At 43.8% G+C, this 17,740-nt stretch overlaps 1 protein-coding gene across 8 annotated transcripts in view; it reads left to right on the top strand.

The window, feature by feature from the left end:
- LOC134017786 (protein NLRC3-like) overlaps nt 1–17,740 on the top strand; it is a 168,620-nt gene that overhangs the window by 52,326 nt on the left and 98,554 nt on the right. Inside the window, exons 10-11 of one of the 8 annotated variants that reach the window (XM_062457812.1) lie at nt 7,263–7,331; nt 7,564–7,704. The exons of the other annotated variants lie outside the window; for them this stretch is intronic. Of the exons in view, the coding sequence (XP_062313796.1) occupies nt 7,263–7,331; nt 7,564–7,573 (79 nt within the window). The 3' untranslated portion in view covers nt 7,574–7,704. Of the gene's footprint in view, nt 1–7,262; nt 7,332–7,563; nt 7,705–17,740 lie in introns of those variants that run through there. 8 annotated transcript variants of the gene reach the window in all.

Raw genomic sequence — 17,740 nt, 5'->3', positions numbered from 1 at the left:
GCTACTGTAAGGCTGGGTGCCCCCCTGCCCCCTCCTCTCTCATGCTACTGTAAGGCTGGGTGTCACCCTGCCCCCTCCTCTCTCATGCTACTGTAAGGCTGGGTGTCACCCTGCCCCCTCCTCTCTCATGCTAACATCTGGAGTTGCTGGACAGAGTCTCTGCTTGATGGGTCTCACACCTCATTGTGTAACTTCCTGTCGCATTGCTAGTCATATGTTGATAAGTAAGGGTCAAGATGTGGTCTGATTGGTTGTTCTTGTGTATAAAGGGAATTGTGAAGCATTGTTCTGTGGATTCTTCATCTCCTGAGACCTTCTCCTCAGCTCTGGCTTGTCCTACTCCTTCTCCTTCCTCACCTCTTGCTTTCTCTCTCTGAGTTACAATAATCATGGTAGAGTAGGTAAGATTTAAAGCCTTAATAAAAATCAAATTGTAATATGTTTGCCTTGTAATTGATTTAATTCATTTGCAATGTTATTAAATGTATATTCATTTAACCTTACTTTGACCATTCTTGCTCTGATTTAACCCACAGTTAAATAACTAATTATATTGATATTGGCATTGTGGTATTGGCATTGACATTGGTTAATGTTAAAACACTGTTCAGTTTCCCATCTTCCTTCAAACAGGGGAATTCGTTTTGATTGTTTCACCAATATTAAACCCCCTACACTACCTGAAATGCTGTGCATCTATCAGATCTTCCCCTCAGTTACTGATCTGCTGTGGTGGATCAAGAGTTGGGATACTTTGTCTCCACAAAGCCTCTCTCACTGGCTCCACAATGCTCTCAGTATCATGGATGAGGGTGTGGGATGTCCTGTGTCTCCTGGCATTCAGGCTCATTCCACCAGAGGAGTGGAGACTTCGGTAGCCATCCTCCGTGGTGAGGGAGTGGAGGAGATCTGTAAGACACTACGGCCCTCCCTTTCTAACCCTAACCCTGTCTGAGACTGCTGTTATTGTCCCCATATACATGTGACCTCCAGCACACAGCCATGACAACACTGCTCTCATTCCAGTGCTGCTGAATCAGCACACAGCAGTTATCTGGGGATGTTTACAACAGAAGGTTAATAAAGTGAAATAGATTCAGCCCAAGAGACAAGGGTGTAGATATTCCTGGTCATGAAGACTCTTGGTTGTAACAGGACAGAGAGACCAGGAGCGGAACACAAGTGCAGAACTTTTAATCAGAACACAGGTTCAGATGTACCAAGAGCTGATCCAGAATCATGTTCAGGAACAGGTGAGGGTCAGTCCAGGTACAGCAGGTCTATAGGAGTGTGGTGGTCAGTGACAGGTGAGGGTCAGTCCAGGTACAGCAGGTCTATAGGAGCGTGGTGGTCAGTGACAGGTGAGGGTCAGTCCAGGTACAGCAGGTCTATAGGGGACAGGGGAGATAGGGCAGGGTTTACACAGGAGAGCAGAACTTCTGGTCAGAGTGTAATAATCTGCTTTATGATGTTCATGCTGTTAATGATTCAACATTCTAGAATGTGTTGCCACCAGGGCATTGTGAAGTCACTGTGATCTCAGGTAACAAGGCCAGTGGAGAGGTGGATTCTGGGACCTGAAGTCCTGTAGATATCCAGACCAACAACTCTGCATCAATAAAGATCTTGTCTCAGGGATATTGTCTTTCTCCAGTTAGTCGTAGGTCTGTAACTTCACTTGTGTCTGATGTGACAGTACACCCAGGGCCCTCCTACCTGAAGGGTTAACAGCTCTCATGATGGGGTCTATATCACTGGACTCTGACCTGTTTTATTGTACTGTTCAGTGTACGTGCTACTATAATGAATGATAGACTTTGACCTGTTGTATTGTCCGGAACCTGTAACTAGTATGTGTCAGAAATATTAATCTATCAAGCATTGCACAGTCAGTCGTTGAACAAGTTTAAGAAAGCTTTATTGCTTGCGGCCGCAAGGAGACAAAATATCACACTCCATTGTGCTACAAAGTTTGTCCGCTAGCATGTTGTGCTAGCTAGCTATTTAAATAGTATGTTCCAGAGACACTCGACTTGAGGAAGCAGCACAAACAGCATGAACAGATTTCTTCTTCAGCACGAAGGACAATGCCTGCTTGACTTGACGTTGTGTTTGTGAATTCAGACCAGGAGAAAGCAGAGGTAAGTCCCTCCAGGGATCATGTTCAGGTCAGGTAGGAAGTGAGGATGATTCTAGTTGAACGCTCAGACCTACAATCCTCCTGAATGGAGGACCAGGGTGGTCAAGAGACACAGCTGAACCGTTGGAACATGTGGTTGGACACTCACATGAATAACTGTATCTAGTAGAGAGTGAAGGATTTTAATGGGTTTAATGGTAATATTTGTGTCAGTAGTTTGTGTCATTTTTCATGGTACTGAAGGTTATTTTGAGTACAAATGTACAGTACAGATCCTTGGTCATTCCTGTTAATCATTGTCTACAGTACAGATGTCTACTGGACTGGGTGTTATTACAGAACATGTGATGACAGAGAGAGCAGTTTCAGAGAAGGCAGTAAAGATGCTTTAGATAAGATTACACTGTTCATTATGTCTCTTGAGTTAGACTTGAGTTGACTCCAGAGTCAGACTTGGTGATGTGTCCTCAGTATGAACACCTCAACCAGCAGCTCTGACAGTCCCTCCCTTCCTGACTTTCTGACTCTTATTTCATCTACTCATCCGTCTCAAACACATCAGCTCTCCCTCCCATCTCCCTCCCATCTCTCTGCATACTACACACACTACACACACCTGCCTCTCTCTCTCCCTCTGTCTGTCTCTCCATCTCTCTGCATACTACACACACTACACACACCTGCCTCTCTCTGTCTCTCACTCCAGTGTTGCATGAGAGTTCTGGTAGGGGTTAATGGTGTGTTATATGTAAAAGTGTCTCTTTGTGCAGGGGTCGGTTTCAGGGGGTTTATGTTAATGTGTAAACATCCTAAACCGTACTTTCTCACACGGTTCTTACTGATATTTATCCAAATCAACATCCAGTACAGGGGGAGATTTGAACCTGCTACCTCTTGAGCTGCAGTCAGGTGCTCTAACCACTGAGCTGCAGCCCTCCCTTCTTTCTCTCTAAAGGGGGAAGGAGACTAAGTTGCAGGAGATTGTAAGGCAGGACAGAGATCAAGTGTATCAAACTCTGTGTAAATTCATCCATAAAAGTATGTCAACGGAGAAAACTGGAAAACTCTGTACACAAAGTTGTTCTCAGATTTATGAACACTGCGTTCGCGACACATATCACACGTTAGTCTTCATAGACACCACTTACAGTAACTAGTGATAATTACATCATCATCATATCACACGTTAGTCTTCATAGACACCACTTAGCATGTGAACACGCGCTCCCATATTTGACCTGACATGGTTGTTGAAACGCCCACATTTTGTCAGGTTTCTCAATAAACTTTTCAATTAACCCATCGTGAACAATGAATGATTCTAAATAAGAAATGGGTAAGGCATGCAAAAAAACAGTGAAAAAGATCAACTTTACTGAATGTGAAATGGAGATCTTAACCCTTGTGTTATCTTCGGGTCATTCTGACCCATCAGTCATTGTGACCCACCGTCGTATTGCGACAGATTTACCGCATACAAAGACAAAGTGAAGCATTTTCTTTTAACCGTTGGGCTGTCTCAGACCCCCCACATTGCAAAGGTTAAAAGAAAATTATTTTAATTTGTTTTTGTATTGGGTAAAATTGGGTAAACACAACGATGGTTCGTTATGAACCTTTGGGTCATGTGACCCGAAGGCAGCACAAGGGTTAATAAGTGAAATATGAGGAGCATCTTGTTTGGTGGCCTTAGGCTAGCAGTTAGGCTAGCAGTTATTTGAACATTGATCGAGTAAAACGTTTTTGGATTTACAAAAACAAGATTAATCAACCTATTGTGCCCTTATCGTAACGTGTGCAGTCGATTAGCAGTAATTATATTTGGGAAACCGGTTTTCGCTGCAAATATGTCACCCCACACCTCAGGCATCACACCACTGAGGGTGGATGGTCTTATCACCCCACACCTCAGGCCTCACACCACTGAGGGTGGATGGTCTTATCACCCCACACCTCAGGCATCACACCACTGAGGGTGGATGGTCTTATCACCCCACACCTCAGGCCTCACACCACTGAGGGTGGATGGTCTTATCACCCCACACCTCAGGCCTCACACCACTGAGGGTGGATGGTCTTATCACCCCACACCTCAGGCCTCACACCACTGAGGGTGGATGGTCTTATCACCCCACACCTCAGGCATCACACCACTGAGGGTGGATTATCCCCCACCCGTCTGTCAGCTGAAAAGTCCCAGTTGCAGAGAACTTTTACAGTCGATTTTCTAGACTTTTACTTGACTTTTGACAGGACCCAGCTCACTCAATACAGAGATCCAAAAGAATGTCTCTCGGATATCTGTAACAATTTATCTACCAGTCATCATTGTGGGCCAATTATTTGGCACCATCACTGAACTCCCGATGGCCTAAATCTCCCATGTCGATGTGCTCCAAAGCACTGCACACCGAGGGGTTAGGGTTAAGGTTTGGGTTTTTGCAACAGAAAAAGTGTCAGTGTTTTTACAGGGGAAGGCCTCTATCCTAGCCTGGCGTTGTCATACTCATAATTCTAGTCAGAATATGAGTCTGATACCGCTCCGTTGGGCTGTGAGTATGGGGCGTGTTTCAACAGAACCCGGAAAAAAATGCCTTTTCACTCAATTGGATAAACCTACAACCAATCAGAGCAACGTAGTATGTTGTTTGTTGAAAACAAATTCAATCCAAGCGCTCTTTGGTGATGTGGTTGATTACGTTACTGTTGATCATCTGTCCATCATCGTATAAAGCCCGCCCTGACAATTTGATTGGTCCGAACAGCTCTTGTTCGGATATAGTTTTTCCCCAACCGAGCGACCCCAGACCCAACTTCCCGACCAAATTTTTTTGTGGGCGGGCTAAGTTTGGCTGGCACCCAGGCTACCTCTATCCATCTTGTAAACTATAAATAAATAGATATGTATATAATATAAGATATAAATAAATATGTCTCTTTTTTACATATATATATACAGAGAGAGAGAGAGAGAGAGAGAGAGAGAGAGAGAGAGAGAGAGAGAGAGAGAGGGAGATGGAGATGGAGAGAGAGAGAGAGAGAGAGAGAGAGAGGGAGATGGAGAGAGAGAGAGAGAGATGTCTATATGGTTCAGTCAGGATCATCAACAGAGAGAGAGAAAGTATACCATCATGTAGGTCTCCAGCTCTCCTCCACCTGACTACCTCCACCTGTATCTCCCTCCAGCTCTCCTTATGTCTCACCCGACTAATACTGACTGTATCGCCTATGATTTCTACAGAACAGAAGCTGACAGACTGATAGACATCAGACATGAGCAGGAATGATGTGTACAGTTGAGGAGTGAGTGTCTGGTTAGGGTTAGAAAGAAGAGATCTAGTTGTGTTGTTCACCTTATAATCTATGAAGCAAACCAAATTAGTGACACTCCAATAAATAATTCTGTTGTTGTGATGAATTAGAGAGTGCGTGTTTAAAAATGAATCTATTTTACCAGTATAATTGATCCCAGGACACATACCGTTTAAACTGAACCCTGACTCCTTTCCAAAATGTAGCCCTGTACCTCTGAAATGTTCTTTTGCCAACGGACAATTCTGTGGTAGCACTTTCTGACCCCTCTTCAAACCCCTCTTCTTCACTTAACTCAGTTGTTGTCTTCTGTACACACACCGTGTCGTCCAGGGTCAAAGTGACCCCCCCCTTGGCCGAAGCCCCGCTCGGTGGGGCATGTGGGGCAGTGGGGCATGTGGGGCAGTGGGGCATGTGGGGCAGTGGGGCAGTGGGACATGTGGGGCAGTGGGACATGTGGGGCAGTGGGACATGTGGGGCAGTGGGGCATGTGGGGCAGTGGGGCATGTGGGGCAGTGGGACATGTGGGGCAGTGGGGCATGTGGGGCAGTGGGACATGTGGGGCAGTGGGACATGTGGGGCAGTGGGACATGTGGGGCATGTGGGGCAGTGGGGCAGTGGGACATGTGGGGCAGTGGGGCAGTGGGGCATGTGGGGCAGTGGGGCATGTGGGGCAGTGGGGCAGTGGGACATGTGGGGCAGTGGGGCAGTGGGGCAGGTGGGGCAGTGGGGCAGGTGGGGCATGTGGGCCAGTATACTTGCGAACAGGCTCTGCAGACATCCCTCTTACACCCGCAACAAACGGTAAACGTTTTACAGTCCTTCTTCACCTTCCTCTTACTGGCAGAGACCGGTGAGGCCAGTTCTACCGATGTGGCAGCATCTTTGGGTTTTGTATTTGGTAAAGTTGTCACAACATGGCTGTGGGTCACAACGACCCGAATACATTGCAAGGGTTCCTTCTAGAGGTAACTAGTGATATAACGTGATATACCCCCCCCCCCCCCTTCACATTCCCTCCCCTACACATCTACGTTGTTGTATTAGGAAAGGTTGCACTGACACGGCAGGGGGGTCACATGACCCTGAGACAGCGCAAAGGTTAAAAGAAAATGCTTCATTTTATTTTTGTATCAGGTAAAGTTGTCGCAACACGATAGGGGGTCACAATCATCCGAAGGCAGCACAAGGGTTAAACAGTAAACTGTTTGTTACTTTAAAACTAACCTTCATCTGGGTCATCACAGGGATATTTGATTTGTCAACTGAGTGCATATGTCAGATTCACTTGTAAGCAGAGAAAAGCTGTTGCTATCAAACGTTGTCTACTTAATCAACTGAATTAGTGTACCGGTGAAGCAATAGATCAAATAGGCCGGTAGATAGGTTTGTCAAGGGATTTACTGCTCCCTTGTAAAAGTATTTTTAGTATTTTTAAAATAGGGTTAGATGAAATACAGTAGTTTATGTTGATACATGTTGTGGCCAGGACCGGTCCTAGGCATAGGCGACATAGGCAGCCGCCGATAATGGCTGCCTCAGTCGGTTCCTTCCGGTCAAAGTAAATTCCTTGTCTGTGCAAACTTTCATGGCGAGTAAAAACCCATTCTGATTCTGATGAAGAGGGGAGCGGCAAATTCCCAAGTGCTCCCAGTTGTAAGTCTATTTTGATACACTTACAATTAAGGTATTTGGTATTTTATTTTTAAATACTTTTTGATGTATCTTTGCCCATCCCTGGACGTATTGACCATGACAGTTTATGAAAAATATATTTGAGCGAGTGCTCCACTCTGGATGTTGTCCTCAGGAATGATGCTGACCCTGCCTGGCTGTGTGTTCTGGAGGATTCTCCTACTGCTCCACACAGCAGACTGCGGTAAACAAATCACTGTCATGGAGTTGTGTGTTTTACCATCTTGCTATCTGTAAAGTTTTGTCTCTTAGGTACACTATAATGGTCATAGTAATAGTTAACAGTAGGACTGATAGTAACAGTTGAAAGTGATGCAGATCAACTAGATTGCAGGCCTCCATCAGACCAGAGCAAGTTGAGGAGAAAGGATGTTTGTCCTCTGAGATTCACTCTTTATCTGTTCTCTTCTCTTCAGTTACTCATAAGGTCATTACTCCAGTTCATCACATCACTGCTGTGGCTGGTGAAAGTCTAGTTCTGCCGTGCTACGTCGACCCCAGCATCAGTGCTGAGGGCTGGACGGTGGAGTGGTTGAAACTCTCAGCAGACAGATACCAACGCAACGTCCATCTTTACAAAGAGGGCAGAGATGACAATGAAAATCAGAATCCCTCCTTCAGGACCAGAACAGCTCTGTTTAAAGAGGAACTGAAGACAGGCAACACCTCCTTGAAGCTGCTCTGGGTTAGAGGCACTGATGAAGGAACTTACAAATGTTTTGTTGGGTCACCTACCTTGGACTGGTATGATGATTCCAACATTGAAGTCCACGTTAAAGGTGAATTTCGTTTTCAAGTCTATTTTTTTTTACTTGCTATTGTGCCTAAACCAAGGCCATCCTTCTAATAACATGATTGAATCTGTATCTGTGTGTTTGTAGCTGTGGGATCCCACCCAGTGGTCTCCATTGAGGGGCACAGAGGGGCAGGGATGGTTCTGGTGTGTGAAACACATGGCTGGTACCCTGAACCAGAGATGGTGTGGTGGGACAGTAAAGGAGTTCCCCTCTCTGCTGATCCTCCAGAGATGACCAGAGACTCTGAGGGACTCTACACACTCAGACTGAGGGTCACTGTTCAGAAGACACATAGAAACCTATTTAACTGTAGAGTTAAACAGAAATACATGAAGAGAGATGAGACGGCAAGGATTCATGTTCCTGGTGAGTTATTCAGCCTCACATCTTCCTCTGAAAAAGGTTTGGGATTTTCTGGGAACGTGGGAATTTCTACTAGTGAATAAGAGAGGAAGGACAACAACATCACACAAACACCACAACAAAAAGGACAATATTATACACAACCAATATATACATAGTGATAGACAGACATTGCAGCACTAGGTATAAACAATTGTAAAATAATAGCACTGCTTTAAACATGCATGTTTCAGGTGAGCTGTTCTATCAAGATCACTCTTGGATATGGTCCTTGGCTGGGGTGTTGGCTGTGGTGTTTGGCGTCTCTGTCGTGGGATTAGCTGTGGCCATCTGTGTCCTGGTGAAGAGACATAGAGATAAAGGTAAATGATGGATGAATACAAGATTGACAGACATGTTCCATTCAATTATTCTTCATAGTCATGTCATTAGTCAAATCTTGTACAAGTCTTACGTGTAGATGATCCATGAGTGGATTCATGTTCTTTATTTGATCTGATCTCTACAGAGTCATGTTCTATATCTGATCTCTACAGAGTCATGTTCTATATGACTCTACAGAGTCATGTTCTATATCTGACTCTACAGAGTCATGTTCTATATGTGATCAGCTATTGTGTTCTCACCTCTGTGTTTCCTTTGCAGGGAAGCGTTTCAAGGCCCAGGAAGGTAATAACCAGCATTAGTCTGCAGAGGGAAGTGACTTCACTGTCAGGACAGGAGCATGTGTTAACATGTTCTTAAAAGGCTCATGTTTTGAGATGGTCAGTGTATGTTCTTACGAGATAATAATGTACATTTAAAACATTTACATTTATTCATTTAGCAGACGCTTTTATCCAAAGCGACTTCCAAGAGAGAGCTTTACAAAGTGCATAGGTCACTGATCATAACAACGAGATAGCCACAAAACATCGCGAGTAGCCAAAACATGAAGCACACATTGTGAACAACCAAAATAAGTGCCAAAGGGAAGAACCATAAGAGCATGTAGTTAAACAGGTTACAATTAAACAACATGAACTGCTATAAGTGCAAGTGTACCTGTGGAAAAAGCAAGCAACAATAATAAAAAACAATATATCACAGCGAGTACAAAAATTTAAGTCAGTTACCACTAACCACAAGAGCAACAAGTCTCTAAGCAAGAATCATTGTGATCCTTGAGGAAGCTAACATCGGGTCAAGCGAACCATTCCTAAGTTCCGTTGTACTCCCGGAACAAGTGCGTCTTGAGCCTTTTCTTGAAGGTGGAGAGACAGTCAGTGTCTCTGATGGAGGTGGGGAGTTGATTCCACCACTGGGGGAAAGACAGGAGAAGAGCTTGTGTTGGGACCGGGCGGTCTTGAGCGGTGGGACCACCAGGCGGTTGTCTGAACACAAGCTAACTCATTGTAAACTCAGATTATACATAAGTTTCTACTGCAGAGTGGTCTTAAGGTAAGATGTAAAGTGGTGTTAAATTACAACTGTTAACAAAAGACTTCTGATGAACAGTCACTAGAGGGGAGAGTAGGTAATGGTAGGGTGCTGGTTCAGCTGGTCGCTATAGATCCAAGTTCAGATTCTGGTGTTCATATGTCTGATTCTCACTGTGTCATCTCACTTCATTTACAGGTGATCTTAAGAAAGACAATGGTAAGTGATATCCAGTTTGTCACTATGTTATGATGTTGAAGCACCACTGTCATGGTAGAAGAGCAGTGCAACATGGTGGAACTGTCAGCAGGATTCCTGCAGAGTGGATTTAACTGCACTGTCAGGACAGGAGCCTGTTCAGGAATGTCTCCTCTTGTTCAGCTGTTATTAGAACACTGATAAAGACCTTGATATCTTGATGTCATACAGAGTTGAAGAGGTTGTCACATGTACATGGCTGTTACAATGCATGAAGAACAGTGATGTACTGCTGTATCTCTTCATATCAGTATCTCTGGTCCGACCCATAGACTTATATATTAATAGACACAGCTAGATTTCTTCCAAGATGGCGTCCCAATTCATTTCTATGAAAAGTGCTCAGTGGCGCAGTGAGGCAAGCGACAGTGCGAAATGGACCGCGCCATCTTTCCAGGCCGACAGAAGCTTGTTCCTAGCTCCGAAACTCGTGCATGCTTGCAACTAGCTGTACACGTCATACTTTGCGACAACCAGTCGCGAGCTTGTCCAAGTCCAATCAAGAAGCAGATACATGTGAACTTTACGAAAATCAATGCTATTAGTACTGTAGTATTCCTTTCACTTGGTTTTTAGAAATATTACTATTTTAGATGGAACATACGTTCCACATACGACTCAGACTCACCAAATAGCCTATATGTTGTTCTTTTTGCTTCGTGTTTTTGGTTTGACTGCTTAAGTATTGTGTCGGATTAAAGAAACTTGAATATCTGGCTCCGTCGTTGTTCTAGCTCGGCAAAGAAAGCTAAATTAAGCCTATACCTATGTTACTATTATAATGATGATGAGTGTTGCTTACTATTAATAGCTTATTGTTAATGCCATCTTTGTGGTTTTAACTGACATAAAGTTCTAACATATAACGACCATAACAATATTGTGGTTATCAGACATGATTTATTCATCTTCGTCTTTGCTCCAGAATAACATGTCAACAATCTATAATGACACCGTAACATGCCACGATATTATAACTAATTATATTAGCCTATAATTACTTTGTCATGCCATGAGCATATAGCCTGGGTGCCAGCCCAACTTAGCCCCGCCCACAACATTTTTTGGTCGGGAAGTTGGGTCTGGGCTAGCTAGGTTGGGGAAAAAGTATGTCCGAACAAGAGCTGTTCGGACCAATCAAATTGTCAGGGCGGGCTTTATACGATGATGGACAGATGATCAACAGTAACGTAATCAACCACGTCAAAGAGCGCTTGGATTGAATTAGTTTTCAACAAACATGGCTGCCGCTGGAGAGCTGAGATGTGATGCTGAGATTCTGCCATCGAGTCTGTTTTAGAAGACATCGACAGCGCATTAATTTTGAAAGAGGAACAGAGAAACGCGATCAAGGCATTTGTCGATGGAAAATATGTTTTTTCCGTCCTTCCTACGTGATTCGGTTGAAGTTAACATACTACGTTGCTCTGATTGGTTGTAGGTCTATCCAATTGAGCGAATAATTTTTTTTCAGGGTTCGGTTGAAACACGCCCCATATTCACAGCCCAACGGAGCGGTATGAGCATATAGCGTTCATTACAAAATGGTTAAATCTGCTTTAAAATAACGGAAATAAACTCTACCAACAACCGTCATGTATCTGTGCAACCATTTGTAAAGCGTGCTACAATAAAAGGCAGGCAACTGTAGATTATCAAGTCCTTGTTATCATTCAGCTCAGGTAAATCAGCGATTTGCTGATGTTCCCTTTTGTGCTTGTCCCCTGTTCTTATCCGCGAGCACGTTTCCAGGCAACTTTTCTTGACGTAAGCAAATAAATGGGGTGCTAGTTTACCCATTTCGGATTCGTTTCAAACTTAGCAAAAATCTTGAAAAATGATTCTATGAAAAAGCTAGTAGTATGAGCCAGGTTCGAGAATCGAACAAAAATATTGGAGGAGATAGTTTTAGATATGTTGACTGGAATTAAAGGGGTGATTGACTGGGTTTTTGGGGTATTTCACACTGTTCCTTAACCCTTGTGCTGCCTTCGGGTCACATGACCCAAAGGTTCATAACGAACCATCGTTGTGTTTACCCAATTTTACCCAATACAAAAACTAATACAAATAATTTTCTTTTAACCTTCGCAATGTGGGGGGTCTGAGACAGCCCAACGGTTAAAAGAAAATGCTTCACTTTGTTTTTGTATGCGGTAAAGTTGTCGCAATACGACGGTGGGTCACAATGACTGATGGGTCAGAATGACCCAAAGATAAGGGTTAAGGTCTCCGAATAGGGTATGTAACATTGGTTGGGCTGAAAATGGCCCGGGTGCTGTTTTATGCCCCCTGATACATCCAGTGAAATTTTCCCGGGAAAAAACGCTAGGTTTTCTCCTTTTATGGTATGCTCATGAATATATAGATGAGCTGCGCGCTGATTGGTTGGTTTACAACGAGTGAAGCTGCGGAGCAAAGACGCAACACGACCAACACTCACTGAAACATGAAGGTGGAGACTTGAAATCAAAACTTACAAATAAATCTATTGTGTCTACACAACACTGTTTTCAACAGATTGACTAGATATCATTTGAAATGATTACGTTAGCAGACATCCCAACCTGCAGACACTCATTTCCGGGAGGAAATGTACCCCCAGACGCAATCAGGACGCGCGATATGCACCTATCTCTACCAGAAATTACAATTAGACAGTCTCTCGCTGCTCGAAATACAAAATCCCCGATTTCCGGGAGATTGTACAGCATTTGCCGGTGTCAGGGAGCCGCTATTGAAATGTGGTAGACTCCCGGACCTTCCGGGAGACTTGGGATGTCTGCGTTAGTTGTTTCCACTTCTGTTGTCGAAGCAAACAGGATCGCCTTAGGTGGGTAACGTTAGCACTACTGCTTAGCAAACAAACTATTGTGATTCAACTCAGCTTCAGTTACTTAGTTAGCTCTAGCTATCTTGCTGAAAAATAGATCTGGACAAACGTGCATCTTGAATTCTAGATTTACATGACAACACAGGTTATTTATTTGAATGAAACAGTCAGGAACATGAAATAACGTTAGCCCCATTGCAAATAAACTGCTAAATCATCACACATTCTACCTATGCTCTTGCGTTAGCAAGCTAAACTAGTTTACATGCCTACAGTCTAGGTGTTTTCGCTATCTAGCTATTCTTGCATTCCTTGCAAATCAGCGTTAATACAAAGTAGATGAGCTAGAGTCTAGCTAACATTGACTAGACGGGCATGGCTGATGTTTGTTGTAGCGTAGAAGATCCCTGTGCAGTTCGACACTCGACACATTTGCGCGAACCATTTCACCAAGGACTGTTTTGAAAACCTGGGACAATGTAAAGCAGGATTTGCTATGAAGTTGTTGCTGAAGAGGTGCGTTCCGACCTTATGTTCATCACAACCGCAAGCAGTATGATTTTGTCGGTAACAGTTATTTGCAATGCTAACGTATCCTGTATCTAGCACCTGCCTTTCTCCAGTTCTTTCAAATAGATAGCTAATCTAGACAGGCGTTAGCAATAGGCTAGACTGCTATTCGGGCTATTTCTGGCTATTTTTTCGGAAGTTTCCCTTCTAATGCCGACTACAGCTAGTCTAGCTAGCCATTTGCTAAGTAAGGTATGTTGATGTGTTTAGAAACGTATTTAGCATTCTACCTATGCTAGATACAGGAGACGTTAGCATTGCTAATAGGCTAACTGTTAGCGACAAAATCATACTTAGTTTGCGTTTGTGATGAGCATACGGTTGGAACAGCACCTCTGTTTGGCAACAGCGGCTTAGCAAATCCTTCTTTAAATTGTCTAAGGTTTTCATTCAAAACTGTCTTTGGTGAGATGGTTCGAGCAAATTAATAAATGAGTGTCGAACTTCACAGGGATCTTCTTATAGAAAAACATCAGCCATGCCCGTCGAGTGTCTGGTTTCTTGGGAAGATTATTAAAAGTAGGGATGGGACGTATGGCACTGACGCATCGATGCCTGTGTCGCAAAACCAATACGCACAGTTTCGAAAAATTGTTTTGGAGCTTGTATCAAATTACGAAACCACGTGATAGATGACGTTCAATGCTTCAAACGTCACGAACTGGTTCGAAGTTTTGCCGCTCTTCTGAACCAGAGCCATAGAAGGAACGAAGCCACCGCTTCTTGTTAAAGACAAATCTCACATTGCCAGAGAAGCAGCACCAGGCATCGCTCGAGTTTATTCCATCAGTCATTATTATTTAGCCAAATCCGTATTGTAATAATTATAAATCCGTGCACTTGAGTGTTGTTATTTTATTGAAATGAAACGTAACATGATAGGACTAGGTAGGTCTATACAGTGCCCAGAAAACAAATGTTGATGATTCGTCAACATTGTCAACAGTAATAATAATTAATAAAAATAAAGTCCCCCCAGTTCACAATAGGCCTACATATCACAAATGTTAAGAATAAGAAAAAATCAGTGTAATCTAGTTTAATTTATATAAAAACCGTATCGTATAAAGTCTGTCCACCCGCATCGACGAGTAACGGCTTTTTCGGTGGTGTAGCTGGTTAAAGCGTTGTACGACAACATATTGATAATGAGAGTCTGGATACCCGAGTTCGCTAGCCTGGCTCTGCCCTCCTACGTACTTCCGCTCAAATGTATTTGCTTCTGTACATAGGTCTGGTCATGAGGTACGTAAGTCAGATTCTCCAGGTTGATTTTCTACCTGTCCAATAAGCGAACAGAGGGAGTGGCTGAGAACGATGACGTTGATGTTGTGCGCTAGTTTGTGTTGTAGTTCCGTAATGGCGGCAGAGAAAGATGCGAGCAAAGCCATTCGGCCCGTTGTGGCAACGCTGCCGAATATCCAACAGCTAAAGCCGGAGCAAGAACAAGTTTGGCTGAGTTTTGTTGGTGGCCATGATGTTGTGGCCCTCCTACCCACGGGGTTCGGGAACAGTTTGATTTTCCAGCTACGGCAGCTAGCTCTGTTACAGTAGTGGTGAAAATTGGCTAAGGCGAACGCTAGCGATTGGTTATGGCAGATCAGAGTGGCTCTGGGCAGATCCAATAGTTTTAAACTTTAACAGAGTACCCGCCTACAAGGAAGTCAACGCTTGTCAATGGAGCGAGGCCAGACTCTCTGTACAAATGAAATGTACGAGAGTCTGGTTAGGACCATACGAGTTTGCGCCCCAGTGCAGGGAATCTCGGATGATATTCTTTAACTTTTACTGTGAGAAAATGACATAATTCTAACGGCCTACAGATGTATCACAACATTTTAATGTGTGAGCACTAATATCAGATAAAAATGAACACATGTAGCCTTAATTAAAATATTAAATAACGTAGGGTAGTCTACCGTTGGAGACAACCACTACGCCTCATTCAGCCAGTTTAAACGGCTGCTATATGACGCTGTTCATTTTCAATGCGCCGATAGTTCGGCTCTTTGGGCCAGCACAATCCGGAAGAAACCACCAAAGCTTCACAAGGCATCGTTCGCCCATCCCTAATTAAAAGTGTCTGCATTCCCTGTACAGCCTGGAACACTGCATTTACAACGGTAGTCTATTTTCAATATGCTAGAAAAACGTTCTTCTTTGTAATTCTGTGGAAGTACACAGAGAAGCGCAGCAAAATTTGGGGCGTGACCAAGGTACAGACCAGAGCCAAAAATGGTGGCGCCACCGGTGGCTTTTTCAAAACCTAACGCTACCGTTTTACAGCTACATTTTTTTAATTGTGAGATTTGCATAGGAAAGAGGTGTCAATGGACTTTGAGGTTCACTGTATGTCCATTTTACCCACTGAACTGTCGTTATTCAACTGTGACAAGGTAAATTAGGTTCTGCAATCAATGACCCCTTTAATAGAATAAAAACGACCGGACAAGTCCGGTAGCAAATCGGAAATCCTGGTCCTAACCAGACCCTCGTACATTTCATTTGTACAGAGGGTCTGGGATCGCTCCATTGACAAGCGTTAACTTCTTTGAAGGCGGGTACTCTGCTGAAGTTTAAAACTATTGGATCTGCCCAGAGCCACTCTGATCTGCCATAACCAATCGCTAGCGTTCGCCTTAGCTAACTCCTTCACCACGGAGCTAACTGCCGTAGCTGGAAAATCAAAATTTTCCTGAACCCCGTCAGGAGAAGGGCCACCACATCATGACCACCAACAAAACTCAGCAAGGATTGTTCTTGCTCCGGCTTTAACTTATGGGTATTCGTCAGCGTTGCCACAACCGCAGAATAGCTTCGCTCGCATCTTTCTCCGCCGCCATTACTGAACTACAACTCAAACAAGTGCACAACATCAACGTCATCATTCTCAACCACTCCCTCTGTTCGCTGATTGGACCTACAAAAAATGTGTTTCTGAAAACCGACTGATGCACTGAAATCCCAGACCTAGTACAGAAGCAAAATCCAAATTGAGCGGAAGTACGTAGGAGGGCAGAGCCAGGCTAGCCTGTTACATACTTGAGGAGTGAGTTTCACCACACACCGGCTACAGTAGCGTGCTGGTTCAGCTGGTCGCTATAGATCCAAGTTCTTGTTCAGGTTCTGGTGTTCATATGTCTGATTCTCACTGTCTCTCATCTCAATTCATTTACAGGTCGGCTCATAAAGGGTAAGTGATATCCAGTTTATCACTATGTTATGATGTTGAAGCACCACTGTCATGGTAGAAGAGCAGTGCAACATGGTGGAACTGTCAGAAGGATTCCTGCAGAGTGGATTTAACTGCACTGTCAGGACAGGAGCCTGTTCAGGAATGTCTCTTCTTGTTCAGCTGTTATTAGAACACTGATAAAGACCTTGATATCTTGATGTCATACAGAGTTGAAGAGGTTGTCACATGTACATGGTTGTTACAAAGCATGAAGAACAGTGATGTACTGCTGTATCTCTCCATATCAGTATCTGTGGTCTGAACACAAAGGGGACAAAAGCCTTATTTACAATGTCCAGTCTTTCCATTCATATCTCTGTGCTGTGCTGCCCCCTAGTGTTCACACTGGTAGTTCTTGACTGAGGACTAGGGTCAGGACTGTTTAGTGTCGTCATCAGAGGGAGAGTAGGTAGTGGCAGGGTGCCCTTGCAGCTGGTCACTATAGATCCAAGTTCTTTATTTAGACATTTAGCAGACGCTCTTATCCAGAGCGACTTACAGTAAGTACAGGGACATTCTCCCCGAGGCAAGTAGGGTGAAGTGCCTTGCCCAAGGACACAACGTCATTTGGCACGGCCGGGAATCGAACTAGCAACCTTCTGAATACTAGCCCGATTCCCTAACCGCTCAGCCACCTGACTGCCCATTTCAAGTTCTTGTTCAGATTCTGGTGTTCATATGTCTGATGTTCTGCCTCTGATCTCACTTCATTTACAGAAATGCTTTATTTTAAGATTGGTAAGTAATATCCTGTTTATCACTACGATGATGTTGAAGCACAACTGTCATGGTAGAACAGCTGTGCAGTGTGGTGGAACTGTCAGAAGGATTCCTGCAGAGTGGATTTATCTGCACTGTCAGGACAGGTGCATGTGTAGAAAGGTTAACATGTTCTTAAAAGGGTCATGTTTTGAGATGGTCAGTGTTTGTTCTCATGAGATAATAATGTACATTTAAAACACCATCTGACTCATTGTAAACTCAGATTATACATCAGTTTCTACTGCAGAGTGTTAAATTACAACTGTTAACAAAAGACTTCTGATGAACAGTCACTAGAGGGGAGAGTAGGTAATGGTAGGGTGCTGGTTCAGCTGGTCGCTATAGATCCAAGTTCA

This window comes from Osmerus eperlanus, chromosome 3 (genome assembly GCF_963692335.1).
Source record: "Osmerus eperlanus chromosome 3, fOsmEpe2.1, whole genome shotgun sequence".
In the NCBI taxonomy this organism is placed as follows: Eukaryota; Metazoa; Chordata; class Actinopteri; order Osmeriformes; family Osmeridae; genus Osmerus; species Osmerus eperlanus.
The sequence above is the reverse complement of the archived record's forward strand: the minus strand, read 5'-3'. Positions and strand labels throughout refer to the sequence as shown.